Below are 16,087 nucleotides of genomic sequence, written 5' to 3' on the forward strand. Positions count from 1 at the left end.
AAGGAGGCTTTGTTGCGAAATAGGAAGCCGATTCTAGATTTAACTTTGGATTGGAGATTCTTTATGTGAGTCTGGAAGTTGAGTTTACAGTCTAACCAGACACCTAGGTATTTGTAGTTGTCCACATACTCTAGGTCAGACCCGGTCGAGATGGTGATTCTAGTCGGGTGGGCGGGTGCCTGCAGCGTTTGATTGAAAAGCATGCATTTAGTTTTACTAGTGTTTAAGAGCAGTTGGAGGCTACTGAAGGATTGTTGTATGGCATTGAAGCTCGTTTGGAGGTTTGTTAACACAGTGTCCAATGAAGGGCCAGATGTATACAAAATGGTGTCGTCTGCGTAGAGGTGGATCTGAGAGTCACCAGCAGCAAGAGCGACATCATTGATATACACGGAGAAAAGTGTCGGCCCAAGAATTGAACCCTGTGGCACCCCCATAGAGACTGCCATAGGTCCAGACAACAGGCCCTCCGATTTGACACACTGAACTATATCTGAGAAGTAGTTGGTGAACCAGGCGAGGCAGTCATTTGAGAAACCAAGGCTATTTAGTCTGCCAATAAGAATGCGGTGGTTGACAGAGTCGAAAGCCTTGGCCAGGTCGATGAAGACGGCTGCACAGTACTGTCTATTATCAATCGCGGTTATAATATCGTTTAGGACCTTGAGCGTGGCTGAAGTGCACCCGTGACCAGCTCGAAACCGGATTGCATAGCGGAGAAGGTACGGTGGTATTCGAAATGGTCGGTGATCTGTTTGTTAACTTGGCTTTCAAATACTTTCGAAAGGCAGGGCAGGATGGATATAGGTCTGTAGCAGTTTGGATCTAGAGTGTCACCCCCCTTTGAAGAGGGGGATGACCGCGGCAGCTTTCCAATCTCTGGGGATCTCAGACGTTATGAAAGAGAGGTTGAACAGACTAGTAATAGGGGTTGCGACAATTTCGGCGGCTAGTTTTAGAAAGAAAGGGTCCAGATTGTCTAGCCCAGCTGATTTGTAGGGGTCCAGATTTTGCAGCGCTTTCAAAACATCAGCTGTCTGAATTTGTGTGAAGGAGAAGCGGGGGGCATGGGCAAGTTGCAGCAGAGGGTGCAGAGTTGGTGGCCGGGTTAGTGGTAGCCAGATGGAAAGCATGGCCAGCTGTAGCAAAATGCTTGTTGAAATTCTCGATTATTATAGATTTATCGGTGGTGATAGTGTTTCCTAGCCTCAGTGCAGTGGGCAGTTGGGAGGAAGTGCTCTTATTCTCCATGGACTTTACAGTGTCCCAAAACTTTTTGGAGTTAGTGCTACAGGATGCAAATTTCTGTTTGAAAAAGTTAGCCTTTGCTTTCCTGACTGCTTGTGTATATTGGTTCCTAACTTCCCTGAAAAGTTGCATATCGCGGGGGCTATTTGATGCTAATGCTGTACGCCACAGGATGTTTTTGTGCTGGTCAAGGGCAGTCAAGTCTGAGGAGAACCAGGGGCTATATCGGTTCTTAGTTCTGTATTTTTTGAATGGGGCATGTTTATTTAAGATTGAGAGGAAATTACTTTTAAGGAACAACCAGGCATCCTCTACTGACGGAATGAGATCTATATCCATCCAGGATACCTGGGCCAGGTCAATTAGGAAGGCCTGCTCGCTAAAGTGTTTTAGGGAGCGTTTGACAGTGATGAGGGGTGGTCGTTTGACCGCGGACCCGTACGGACGCAGGCAATAAGGCAGTGATCGCTGAGATCCTGGTTGAAGACAGCTGAGGTGTATTTAGAGGGTATGTTAGTCAGGATGATATCTATGAGGGTACCCATGTTTACGAATTTAGGGTTGTACCTGGTAGGTTCGTTGATAATTTGCGTGAGGTTGAGGGCATCTAGCTTGGATTGTAGGATGGCTGGGGTATTAAGCATATCCCAATTTAGGTCACCAAGCAGTACAAACTCTGAGGATAAATGGGGGGCAATCAATTCACATATGGTGTCCAGGGCACAGCTGGGGGCTGAGGGGGTCTGTAGCAAGCGGCAACAGTGAGAGACTTATTTCTGGAAAGGTGGATTTTTAGAAGTAGAAGCTCAAACTGTTTGGGCACAGACCTGGATAGTATGATAGAGCTCTGCAGGCTATCTCTACAGTAGATTGCAACTCCACCCCCTTTGGCAGTTCTATCTAGACGGAAAATGTTATAGTTGGGGATGGAAATTTCAGAATTTTTGGTGGCCTTCCTGAGCCAGTATTCAGACACTGCTAGAACATCAGGGTTGGCAGAGTGTGCTAACGCAGTGAATAACTCAAACTTAGGAAGTAGACTTCTGATATTTATGTGCAAGAAACCAAGACTTTTGCGATTACAGAAGTCATCAAATGATAGCGCCTGGGGAGTAGGAGTGATACTGAGGGCTGCAGGGCCTGGGTTAGCCTCTACATCACCAGAGGAACAGAGGAGGACTAGAATAAGGATACGGCTAAAGGCTTTAAGAACTGGTTTTCTAGTGCGTTGGGTACATAGAATAAAGGGGGCAGATTTCCGGGTGTTATAGAAAAGATTCAGGGCATTATGTACAGACAAGGATATGGAAGGATATGAGTAAAGTGGAGGTAAACCTAAGCGTTGGGTAACAATGAAAGAGATAGCATCGCTGGAGGCATCAATTGAGTCGGTCTCCCGCGTGTATAGGGGGAGGGGCAAAGGAGCTATCTAAGGCAGGTTTAGCTAGGCTGGGGGGTCTACAGTGATATAGTACAATTAGAAATAACCGAAACAACAATAAACTAACCATGTTTGGGCTGAGGCTAAACATAAACAGGATGTAGTACCGTAAAAAGGAACAGTCCAGCAGACATCAGCTGTATAGCTGAGTTATCATAAGGTCCGGTGGTAAAGGACTAGTGAGTAAGAGGCCACGGCTAGCGTGTGCTAGCGGGCGGGGCTAGCAGATGGATGGAATCTTCGTGGTTAACGTCGTAACCACATCAGGCGATTTCGTCGGCAGACCAGTCGTGTAGGATCGGCGGGGCTCCGTGTCAACACTAGGTGGTCCCGTCCGGTTGACAGAGAGGTAGATAGCCGGGAGATGGGCCTAGCTCAGGATGATTAGCCAGACCACAGCGTCCGTTTTGTTGTAGCTAGCTGGTAGCGATGAATCTGGAGTTAAAGGTCCAGTGATTCAGTGATTCCGGCGGAAAAACTGATATGTTCTGGGTCGATAACGCGCTGTGCAGACTGGCTGAATATCCGGTGATTAATGTCCAGTGATTAAAATTAATCCCGCAGAAAAGAAATCCAATGTTCTGGGTGAAAAACCGCTAGCTGTGGCTAATAGCAAGTAGCTAGTTAGCTGGCTAGCTAGCTAGTTTCAACTGGAGATTCTAGATTCTAGATAAAGGTAAGTCAATAATAGAATCCGTTCCACATTGAGTGAGGCGGGTTGCAGGAAAGTATATTTTGTAGAAGGATGAAAAGTCTGATAGGGAAATATGTACGAAAAATAGGGTATTTACAGGCTATTTACAGACATACGATAAAAACACAACTGCACTACTACTGTTTGATCATGATGTATTGCTATTCAATACACTACTCTGTGTGTGTACATGTCAGTATAGAATATATCTACTCACTGTCCATTCCTGTAAGAAATCAAGCATTTCTTCACTTTAAAGGGTTATACTAAAATTATGCAGTCATTTTCTTCAAAGTATGTCACAATGGCTGTGTATGTGATAAAAATGCACCAAATAAAGAGTGAGACAAGATAAGCATCAGAGCATTTCATGGAATACTTTATTTTTCCCTGAAACATAAAGTTGAGCTCATGAAGGCTAGCGGTGAGCTAATCTCCCCTGGCGAATGTGTGACCTGGAATTCCCAGTTTTCCACGTGTTGGGATGAGAGCCCAGAGCCGGAACATCGGGCCAGAGCGGCCACTTTGTATGGAGCTGGGTTTCCTTGGCAATGGATGTGTGTTCCTCCACTTTTCCCAAGAGTGGTAGGGAAACGTATGGAAAGACGGGACGGCTAATTGGCCACAGAGGACCCCAGAAATATCTCAGTTTCACGCAGAATTTTACAGGCTTTTTACATAATCTGTCATCTCATCCTCGGACTAGTGGAAACTGTGATATATGTCTGTGGAGGCCTTGTGTATGCATTGTAACTCACTGGTCTGGAAACACTGATGTCAATGAGACCCAGTGGTGGGTGTGGACAGATCTGCAGGGAGTTAGGTACTGCTGTTTAAAAACACTCACAGGGCTGGGTCGTATACATTAGTGCACACAGCAGCAAAAATGTTTTGAAAGAAAAATAGATAAATACTTTTCTTATTTGACAGATTCAGGTTAGCCGCTCCCTGTTTCAGATAATTTGGTTCCTAATGAAAACAAACTTGGAAATAGTGAACATGGTGAAGTGGCACCACTCTCCTTTGGCTCGCCCTTTACTAGATTGATGCTTAAGATCTTCACTTATGTGATAGCATACTAGTGGTGTCTGTTCAGGCTCCTATCAAAATACAGCTTTCCTCTCTTTCTTATATCATTATCAACTCATCCTTAATTGGATTTTCCTTAGAAAAAATTTAAGAATATACTCACGAGTGCTTGTCGTAATTTATATTCCTGTGTATACACTACCTTTTCAGTTCTGTGAGTTCTGCAGTAGGGTTGCAAAATTCCCATAACTTTTCAAAAAATCGCAGGTATTCCAGAAATCCTGATTGGAAGATTCCCCGGAATCTGGAGTCAACCTGGGAATTCTGGGGAAATTACCGGAATTTTGCAACCCTACATCCATGACATGCTTGTTGGTTGGTAACGTATGATGCATTTGCTGTTCTTTTTATCACCCAATTAATTTCAGTCATGTCTCTGACTACTAGCACATGTTAGGCTGGCTGGGTGCTGTCAGAAGAAAGTATTTTTCGAAGAGTTTGTGCTTTCTGACACATTCTTTTCATTAATCGTAGGCTATTTTCCACCATAATAATTACATCCAAACGGAGCTGATAAGTAAGATAAATATCTAGAATAAATAGTCATTGCCCATCAGGATTGGGTGCAAATGAAGAACCGTGCTACTTTCACCTGTGTTTCATATTTAAATACAGTGGCTATAGGAAGAAAATGTGTGATGACAAAGTTCAGACAAAATACATGTGTATACGCTCTTAGAAAAAAGGGTTCTTCGGCTGTCCCCATAGGAGAACCCTTTCTGGTTCCAGGTATAACTTTTTGAGGTTCCATGTAGATCCCTCTTTTGAAAGAGTTCTACATGGAACTCAAAAGGGTTAATCAAACGGTTCTCCGAATAACCCTTTTAGTTTCTAGATAGCACCTTTATTTGTAAGAGTGCACTTATGTGTTCATCAAATGCCTGTAAAATCATGGAGGCTCCCCTGTTCCATTGCTCCACCTTGATACTCACATTTGTTCAATCAGGTCAGTACTGGAACAGTGCAAAGTACATATTCAGCTCCAATTCCAATTTCAGAGCTGAATTAAATCCACTTAGTTTAATTCCATTTCATGCCATCTCTCTCTCTCGCTCTCTCTCTCTTTCTCTCTCATTCTGTCTCTCTGACTCCTCCACTGTGTATGACACTCTCTCTGGCTTCTGTTTCGACGACCTATATAGCCTATATCTATAAAACACACAGAGAAATGGCCCATCATCAAGATACCATTACAGCACTTAGGGAGCGCCAGGCACGGCCCATGCCCATTTAATAACGGGCACCTCAGACCGCCTGGGCATCCACACTAAGTCAGGCATCTCATAAAAAAGGGAACATATGTTTCTTAGCATCTAATTAAGACTCCCTCTTCTCCTCTCTTCCCTTTCCTCCATGCACCAGGAGACGGTCATTAGCCCAAATGGATACTTGAGCACAATTAATTAGAATGACAGACGTTAGAAATGTATTAGGGCTACATAAAATGTTACATAAAGGCTACCATTAAACCTGAACCTGTAAACTTGTGGGATGGAGTTTTAATTGTTTGTTCGTGATTATGTACGTCTAGGTTGTTTGGAAGGTGTGTGTGTCCATGCGTGCCACTGTAGAACACTTACTATCCAATCTAAATTGCCTAACTCAAAACAGCATCACAACAGCAGTGATAGTTCCAAAACTAAGTCACAATCTTTTCAGTTAATCTGGATTGACATGTTGTATAAACAAATAGGCAGACGGCAAAAGGAAAGAGAGGGGCGGGAGGTTGAGTGAGAGAAGCGTGAAAGAGAAGTTTATTGAGTAAGAGAAGGATTGAAAGTGAGAGAGGCGGGTGAGATTGAGTTAGAGAGGGAGAGAGGGGTAAGAGTCAGTGAAAAACTGAGAGATGTCGAGATTGTGGTCAGATTTTTATTTTATTTTATTTATTTTATTTTATTTCACCTTTATTTAACCAGGTAAACCAGTTGAGAACAAGTTCTCATTTACAACTGCGACCTGGCCAAGATAAAGCAAAGCAGTGCGATAAAAACAACAACACAGAGTTACATATGGGGTAAAACAAAACAAAGTCAAAAATACAACAGAAATACATATAATATACAGTGTGTGCAAATTTAGCAAGTTATGGAGGTAAGGCAATAAAATAGGCTATAGTGCAAAATAATTACAATTAGTATTAACACTGGAATGATAGATGTGCAAGAGATGATGTGCAAATAGAGATACTGGGGTACAAATGAGCAAAATAAATAACAATATAGGGATGAGGTAGTTGGGCGGGCTAATTTCAGATGGGCTGTGTACAGGTGCAGTGATCGGTAAGGTGCTCTGACAACTGATGCTTAAAGTTAGTGAGGGAGATAAGTGTCTCCAGCTTCAGAGATTTTTGCAATTTGTTCCAGTCATTGGCAGCAGAGAACTGGAAGGAATTGCGGCCAAAGGAGGTGTTGGCTTTGGGGATGACCAGTGAGATATACCCGCTGGAGCGCAGACTACGGGTGGGTGTTGCTATGGTGACCAAGGAGCTAAGACAAGGCGGGGATTTGCCTAGCAGTGATTTATAGATGGCCTGGAGCCAGTGGGTTTGGCGACGAATATGTAGTGAGGACCAGCCAACAAGAGCGTACAGGTCACAGTGGTGGGTATTATATGGGGCTTTGGAGACAAAACGGATGGCACTGTGATAGACTACATCCAATTTGCTGAGTAGAGTGTTGGAGGCTATTTTGTAAATGACATCGCCGAAGTCAAGGATCGGTAGGATAGTCAGTTTTACGAGGGCATGTTTGGCAGCATGAGTGAAGGAGGCTTTGTTGCGAAATAGGAAACCGATTCTAGATTTAACTTTGGATTGGAGATTCTTAATGTGAGTCTGGAAGGAGAGTTTACAGTCTAACCAGACACCTAGATATTTGTAGTTGTCCACATACTCTAGGTCAGACCCGTCAGAGTAGTGATTCTAGTCGGGTGGGCGGGTGCAAGCAGCGTTCGGTTGAAGAGCATGCATTTAGTTTTACTAGTGTTTAAGAGCAGTTGGAGGCTACTGAAGGAGTGTTGTATGGAATTGAAGCTCGTTTGGAGGTTTGTTAACACAGTGTCCAATGAAGGGCCAGATGTATACAAAATGGTGTCGTCTGCGTAGAGGTGGATCTGAGAGTCACCAGCAGCAAGAGCGACGTCATTGATATACACAGAGAAAAGAGTCGGCCCAAGAATTGAACCCTGTGGCACCCCCATAGAGACTGCCATAGGTCCAGACAACAGGCCCTCCGATTTGACACATTGAACTCTATCTGAGAAGTAGTTGGTGAACCAGGCGAGGCAGTCATTTGAGAAACAAAGGCTATTTAGTCTGCCAATAAGAATGCGGTGGTTGACAGAGTCGAAAGCCTTGGCCAGGTCAATGAAAACGGCTGCACAGTACTGTCTATTATCGATCGCGGTTATAATATCGTTTAGGACCTTGAGCGTGGCTGAAGTGCACCCATGACCAGCTCGGAAACCGGATTGCATAGCGGAGAAGGTACGGTGGGATTCGAAATGGTCGGTGATCTGTTTGTTGACTTGGCTTTCAAAAACTTTTGAAAGGCAGGGCAGGATGGATATGGGTCTGTAACAGTTTGGATCTAGAGTGTCACCCCCCTTTGAAGAGGGGGATGACCGCGGCAGCTTTCCAATCTCTGGGGATCTCAGACGTTACGAAAGAGAGGTTGAACAGGCTAGTAATAGGGGGTTGCGACAATTTCGGGCTAGTTTTAGAAAGAAAGGGTCCAGATTGTCTAGCCCAGATGATTTGTAGGGGTCCAGATTTTGCAGCTCTTTTAGAACATCAGCTGTCTGGATTTGTGTGAAGGAGAAGCGGGGGGGGCATGGGCAAGTTGCAGCGGAGGGTGCAGAGCTGGTGGCCGGGGTAGTGGTAGCCAGGTGGAAAGCATGGTCAGCCGTAGCAAAATGCTTGTTGAAATTCTCGATTATTGTAGATTTATCGGTGGTGATAGTGTTTCCTAGCCTCAGTGCAGTGGGCAGCTGGGAGGAAGTGCTCTTATTTTCCATGGACTTTACAGTGTCCCAAAACTTTTTGGAGTTAGTGCTACAGGATGCAAATTTCTGTTTGAAAAAGTTAGCCTTTGCTTTCCTAACTGCTTGTGTATATTGGTTCCTAACTTCCCTGAAAAGTTGCATATCGCGGGGGCTATTTGATGCTAATGCAGTACGCCACAGGATGTTTTTGTGCTGGTCAAGGGCAGTCAAGTCTGGGGAGAACCAGGGGCTATATCTGTTCTTAGTTCTATATTTTTTGAATGGGGCATGTCTATTTAAGATTGAGAGGAAATTACTTTTAAAGAACAACCAGGCATCCTCTACTGACGGAATGAGATCTATATCCATCCAGGATACCTGGGCCAGGTCAATTAGGAAGGCCTGCTCGCTGAAGTGTTTTTGGGAGCGTTTGACAGTGATGAGGGGTGGTCGTTTGACCGCGGACCCGTTACGGACGCAGGCAATAAGGCAGTGATCGCTGAGATCCTGGTTGAAGACAGCGGAGGTGTATTTAGAGGGTAAGTTAGTCAGGATGATATCTATGAGGGTACCCATGTTTACGGATTTAGGGTTGTACCTGGTAGGTTCGTTGATAATTTGTGTGAGATTGAGGGCATCTAGTTTAGATTGTAGGATGGCCGGGGTGTTAAGCATATCCCAATTTAGGTCACCAAGCAGTACGAACTCTGAGGATAGATGGGGGCAATCAATTCACATATGGTGTCCAGGGCACAGCTGGGGGCTGAGGGGGTCTGTAGCAAGCGGCAACAGTGAGAGATTTATTTCTGGAAAGGTGGATTTTTAGAAGTAGAAGCTCAAACTGTTTGGGCACAGACCTGGATAGTATGATGGAGCTCTGCAGGCTATCTCTACAGTAGATTGCAACTCCACCCCCCTTTGGCAGTTCTATCTAGACGGAAAATGTTATAGTTGGGGATGGAAATTTCAGAATTTTTGGTGGCCTTCCTAAGCCAGGATTCAGACACTGCTAGAACATCAGGGTTGGCGGAGTGTGCTAACGCAGTGAATAACTCAAACTTAGGAAGGAGGCTTCTGATATTTATGTGCAGAAAACCAAGACTTTTACGGTTACAGAAGTCAACAAATGATAGCTCCTGGGGAGTAGGAGTGATACTGGGGGCTGCAGGGCCTGGGTTAGCCTCTACATCACCAGAGGAACTGTCACACCCTGGCTCTGGGACTCATTATGTTGAGCCAGGGTGTGTTCATTCTATGTTTTCTGTTTCTATGTTGGGTGTTCTAGGTTGTTTATTTCTATGTTTGACTGAGTGACTCCCAATCAGAGGCAACGAGTGTCAGCTGTGTGCTGGTTGTCTCTGATTGGGAGCCATATTTAACTGTCTGTGTTTCACTTTGTGTTTGTGGGTTTTTGTTCCGTGTTCGGTCATTGTCACTGAGGACTTCACGAGTCGTTTATTGTTTTGTTATTTCGTGTGTATGCTTTAATTAAATAAAGCAAGTATGTTCGCTACTAACGCTGCGCTTTGGTCCACTCCTTCATACGACGTTCGTGACAGAAAAACCCACCATAAAAGGACCAAGCAGCGTGTCCAGGAGCAGGCAGACTGGACATGGGAGGAAGCGCCAGGAAAGGAGATGGAGAGGCTGGCGATGGCCCAGGTGGGCAAATCGTGGTCCTGGGAGGACATGCTCGGGGGCAAGGGACCTTGGGGTAGGATTAAGGCCCTGGCGAGAGAGGAGCAGCGGCGTCAGCAGTGCCATTGTCGGACGGACGAGAGGCACCCCCAATAATTTTTTAGGGGGGGGCACACGGCATGGGCGACTGGGCAGCAGGAGGCTGCCACAGGGCGAAATGGGAGACGAGGAGAGAAGGCCACCGGGTTACGGGAGCCATTGGCGAGAGGAGGGAAGGAAGTTGTAGAGGCACGGCGAGAGGTACTGAGGTGTATTGCCAGTCCGGTCCGGCCCGTTCCTGATCCCCGTTTAAGGCCAGTGGTGTGTGTTCCCAGTACGGTCCGGCCTGTTCCTGCTCCACGCACCAAGCCTACGTACGGTGTGCGTCACCAGCCCTGCCCGGCCTGTTCCTGCTCCACGCACCAAGCCTACGGTGCGCGTCGACAGCCCAGCCCGGCCTGTCCCTGCTCCACGCACCAAACCTACGGTGTGCGTCGCCAGCCCAGCCCGGCCTGTTCCTGCTCCACGCACCAAGCCTACGGTGTGCGTCGCCAGCCCTGCCCGGCCTGTTCCTGCTCCACGCACCAAGCCTACGGTGTGCGTCGCCAGCCCTGCCCGGCCTGTCCCGGCTCCACGCACCAAGCCTACGGTGTGCGTCGCCAGCCCTGTCCGGCCTGTCCCTGCTCCACGCACCAAGCCTACGGTGTGCGTCGTCAGCCCAGCCCGGCCTGTCCCTGCTCCACGCACCAAGCCTACGGGGTGCGTCGCCAGCCCGGCCCGGCCTGTCCCTGCTCCACGCACCAAGTCTACGGAGCGTCGCCAGCCCGGTCCGGCCGGTTCCTGCCACTCGCACCAAGTCTACGGTGCGTGTCGCCAGCCTGGCCCGGCCCGTTCCTGCCACTCGCACCAAGCCAGGGGTGCGAGTCGTCAGTCCGGCACAACCCGTGCCTGGGTCATCGGTGCCAATTCAGGTACCGCTCTACTGCTCCACTATGGAGCTGAAGCCTACCGCTCCTGCTACGTCCAGTCCAGCTCCAGCCAGCGGGGTCAGACCGGACCAGGGGCGCTATGGGGGGTTTGTTGGAGGGTGGTGGGCAAGCCCGGAGCCGGAGCCGCCGCCGAGGAGGAATGCCCACCCAGCCCTCCCCTGTTTTAGGGGGGGGTACTGTCACACCCTGGCTCTGGGACTCATTATGTTGAGCCAGGGTGTGTTCATTCTATGTTTTCTGTTTCTATGTTGGGTGTTCTAGGTTGTTTATTTCTATGTTTGACTGAGTGACTCCCAATCAGAGGCAACGAGTGTCAGCTGTGTGCTGGTTGTCTCTGATTGGGAGCCATATTTAACTGTCTGTGTTTCACTTTGTGTTTGTGGGTTTTTGTTCCGTGTTCGGTCATTGTCACTGAGGACTTCACGAGTCGTTTATTGTTTTGTTATTTTCGTGTGTATGCTTTAATTAAATAAAGCAAGTATGTTCGCTACTAACGCTGCGCTTTGGTCCACTCCTTCATACGACGTTCGTGACAGGAACAGAGGAGGACTAGAATAAGGATACGACTAAAGGCTTTAAGAACTGGTCTTCTAGTGCGTTGGGTACATAGAATAAAGGGGGCAGTTCTCCGGGCGTTGTAGAAAAGATTCAGGGCATTATGTACAGAAAAGGATATGGAAGGATATGAGTACAGTTCAGGTAACCCTAAGCGTTGGGTAACAATGAAAGAGATAGCGTCATTGGAGGCATCGATTGAGCCGGTCTTGGCGTGTATGGGGGGTGGAACAAAGGAACTATATGAGGTAGTTTGAGAGGGACTAGGGGTTCTACAGTGAAATTGTATAATAAGAACTAACCCAAACAGCAATAGGCAAGGCATAATTGACATGGGAGAGAGGCATAAAGCAGTCACAGGTGTTATTAGAGAGAGCTAAGACACAACTGGAAATAGCGATAACGTTTGGGCTAAGACTAAACAGAATAAACAGGACAGGGTACCGTGTAAAGGAACAGTCCAGCAGGCATCAGCTGTGCAGCTGAGTGATCATAAGGTCCAGTGAACAGCAATATGTGAGTCCGAGAGCAGTTCAAATTGGTGCTTCAGCACAGCTAGCAGGGAGCACAGTTGTAGTTTGCGTGTGCTAGCGGGCCGGGGCTGGCAGATGGATCTTCGTGGTCGTCGCAACGGGAAGCCTGTTGAAACCACATCAGACTATTTCGTCGGCAAACCAGTCGTGTTGGATCGGCGGGGCTCAGTGTCAACACTAGGAGGTCCCGTCCGGTTGACAGAGAGGTAGATAGCCGGGAGAATGGGCCTGAGGCTAGCTCAAGGCTAACTGGTGCTTGCTATAGGGCAATGGTAATCAGCCAACAACAGGTTGCAGCTAGCTAGCTGGTTGTGATGATCCGGCGCTAGGGTCCAGTGATTCCGGCAGAAAGTCCAATAAGCTCTGGGTCGATAGCACGCTGGGTCGATAGCACGCTGTGCAGACTGGCCGACGAATTGTCCAGGCTAGAGCTAGAGCTGGCTGGTGGATAGTGTAGGCCACGGACAGTGGTGAAGACGCTAACGGTAACTAATAGCAGGTAGCCAATTCAGATTGCGGCTACACTCAGATTGCGGCTACACTCAGCTAGCTAGCTGGTTGTGATGATCCGGCGCTAGGGTCCAGTGATTCCGGCAGAAAGTCCAATAAGCTCTGGGTCGATAGCACGCTGGGTCGATAGCACGCTGTGCAGACTGGCCGACTAATTGTCCAGGCTAGAGCTAGAGCTGGCTGGTGGATAGTGTAGGCCACGGACAGTGGTGAAGACGCTAACGGTAACTAATAGCAGGTAGCCAATTCAGATTGCGGCTACACACGTTTCAGTTTAAGGTTCTTGATGAAAGTTATAAAGAAATAATAGAATCCTTTCCACGTTGGGTGAGGCGGGTTGCAGGAAAGTATATTTAGTTAAAGAATGAAAGTAAAAATTGAGAAATATATACAAAATAGACCAAAAAAAACAAGAAACGGGATATTTACACAGGACGATGAAATAAAAGCGACCGCACTGCTACGCCATCTTGGGATACAGTGGGAGATTGGGTGTAATTGTGTGGATAGAGGATAGTAAAGGAAAAGGGTTGGGAATGAAAAGAGAAAACAGAAGAAAATCTCATTCCTAGTTAGTTTACCCTCTCCCCATTGGCTTGTCAGAGTACCTGTCCGCTTGGGCGCCCTGGCCGCAGGTGCCAGCCAGGCGAGAACACATACAGTACCCTAGAGAGAGGGGGAGGAAGAGAAGGATGGAGGAAGGGGTGAGAGAGAAAACGAGTGTGAAGTGGCAGAGATGTGATCAACACAAGGTAGGATGAGGATCTACTTGAAAGAGAATGAGAGATTACTTCAGAGAGAGAGAGAGAGAGAAAAATAAAGAAAGATGTAGACAGAGAATTGTCAGTAGATTTCCATAGCGAGTTACCAGGTGAGGTATCCCAGCGGATGCTCTCTTGACTCTCTCACCCTCTCGGAGCTCTGGGAGTGATGCTGATCTCTGATCTGCCTGTCTGAGGATAACTTCATAACTCCGCCTTCCGTTACCAGCAGAATCAGTGTTATCCTCCAAATGCTTCCATAAGCCCACCCGTGGGAGCCGCCGGCAAGGACCTGCTCAGCGATTGGACACTTGCTACGGTACAGCAGGAGAGCGGGTTATAAACCTGCCGGTTGGGACATTGCATATTCATAGCCAGCCATGAATACATAATCAGTCCAGGAGGTTACTCTGGACTACCAGGAGGAGGAAGAAGAAGAAGAAGAAGTGGATACAACTTTTGGGAATTCTCTCTACTTTCTCAGGTCTTGACAATGGCGACGATTGCACTGCTTGGAGAATCGGAAAGGTGTTGACGCCTTGTTTTCTACTTGCCTTTCTTCTTCTTCCTCTTTTCCTGTGGGTGTGTTTGCAGTGCTGCGGTTGGATGTGTCCACCACTCCTGACAGATGTTGGAGTCGTCTAGAGCTGAGGAGGATTTTAATTTGACAGTTTGGAGGGCAGAAGACCAATGGCTGAGCTCCTCTGCTGCCCCTTGGCCCTTACCCCCTGTCCCGCTCTCACCTGCCCGCCGAACTTGCACCTACTGTGGGACTAAGAGCCGCTAAGGAGGGGCTCTTCTCTCCATCCATGCTGCCAGGCTGCTCCTGTTGCCATGCTCAAACCACCCAAGAATAAAAATGTCTCCTGGGTAAGTGGGGTATGTGCAGGCAGTGCTCTGGGATGTAGGGAGTTTCCAGGGGATGGAGAGGGGGAATGGAGGTGCAAGACACCTTACCCATTACTTACCTCTGTGCTTTGTCTTGGCGCTCTAGGCGTTCTTCAAACCCATGAACAATCACTTGTTCTACATTTGCTCAGTCAGATATCACATTGAATCCTAGCAATAGTATGAAAATGTATGCACTCACTAAACTGTAAGTCGCTCTGGATAAGTGCGTCTGCTAAATGACTAAAATGTAATAAAATGTAATAGGTACAAATTATATTTTAAAAGTATTTCAATCTAGATTGTGACAGAATTAATTGTTAGGACAGTGTTCATTGTTCATTCAGTGTTCATTCTAATAGCGGCACTTGCGAGTTTAATGTTTGTTGAACCAAAGTTCCCTCCACCTAGGCAGAAGTCAATCATGTTTAAAGGTGTTCTAACACCGTCAGAAAGCAGATGATTCACATATTGTTTTCTTACAGAACAGCAAGTTGTATGCTTTTACTTTCCTAACCTAATTCAAAAAGCGCCAACGCTGAAATTATAGTATTTGTATGTTAGTCCAGTTAATTAATCGCCAGCTGTTATCTAAGCATGTAGTACTAATGAAAAATGCATTCCGCAGTTGACATAGGCATTATTTCAATCTTCTAGCCCAGATTGGGGTTATGACACAAACAACAATAACATTTGTTTTGGGGATTTGTGAAGCATTTCTGTAATCTTCGGATTTGACTTAATCTGAAGGAGTTGATTTGAAAGAATTTTGAGATTCACACTGGTACCCTGGGGGCAGTTGATAGTGGCAGGACTGGTGTGCAACCTGGGATAGATAGCTGTGGTTTTAGTTTTCTCCTGAGCCCATCCAATGGCTATTTCAGGGGGAGGCTTAGCGATTTAGGAATTATATAACTATTACATGCCCACTTTATGAGATCTGGCCATGCCCAGCCCAGATAACAATCAATCAGTCCATTACTTTGTCTTTTCATGATGGCAATGTTTGTAAAAAATTGTTACGTCAACTTGAAAGTCAGTGACATTGGAGATGCATGTGTGTTTGCCTGGGGAAAGCATTGTCTCAATTAGTTAATGAGTATGCTCGGGAGGGATGCAGGAAGTTTACCATGAGCCCCATGATAATCCAGTCATGTGATTGAAATGCCATTCTGGGAGCACAGGTTCTTTATATATTTTTGGTGAGAGGTAGACTACAGGTATTATTGGTTTGAGGTAGACTTTAAGTCAGTTTAAAATGTTCATGTCTGCAGGACGGACAATGGAAATGTTTTGGGCGTATGCATATACGTATGCTTGTTATTAGCTTACATTTATGCTCATTTACTGTAGTGATTGTCCTTAGAGTATGCATGTGTACTTGCACAGTATTTTTGTGTTTGTACAATTGTTATCTGAATGTGCATTTACAAAAATGTGTATGTATTGCGTATTATGTTTGTATGTGGGGGAGTGTGTTTCATTTCTGACTCTGGGCCAGTGCAGATGGATCAAGGGAGATTAGAGAGAGAGAGAGAGAGAGAGAGAGGTTTTGCGCAGATGAAATCAGCTAGTTGGGTAAGGGCTTAGTCTGGTGCCCGGTTACCCACGAGCCTCTCTGTTTCCTCAGACTCTTCACTCTGTTTCTGCAGGAGGCCAATAATGAGGCAGAGATAGCTTAGGGTTAGGCATTAGGGTTAGCAGTGTGGTTAAATGGTTAA

At 46.5% G+C, this 16,087-nt stretch overlaps 1 protein-coding gene across 6 annotated transcripts in view; it reads left to right on the forward strand.

Annotated features, from left to right (window-relative positions):
• Positions 1-16,087, forward strand: part of LOC121569874 (voltage-dependent L-type calcium channel subunit beta-2) — a 145,236-nt gene that overhangs the window by 29,775 nt on the left and 99,374 nt on the right. Inside the window, exon 1 of one of the 6 annotated variants that reach the window (XM_041881149.2) lies at positions 13,850-14,348. The exons of the other annotated variants lie outside the window; for them this stretch is intronic. Coding sequence (XP_041737083.1) covers positions 14,313-14,348 — 36 coding nt within the window. The 5' untranslated portion in view covers positions 13,850-14,312. Of the gene's footprint in view, positions 1-13,849; positions 14,349-16,087 lie in introns of those variants that run through there. 6 annotated transcript variants of the gene reach the window in all.

This window comes from Coregonus clupeaformis, chromosome 7 (assembly GCF_020615455.1).
Source record: "Coregonus clupeaformis isolate EN_2021a chromosome 7, ASM2061545v1, whole genome shotgun sequence".
NCBI classification, from domain to species: domain Eukaryota; kingdom Metazoa; phylum Chordata; class Actinopteri; order Salmoniformes; family Salmonidae; genus Coregonus; species Coregonus clupeaformis.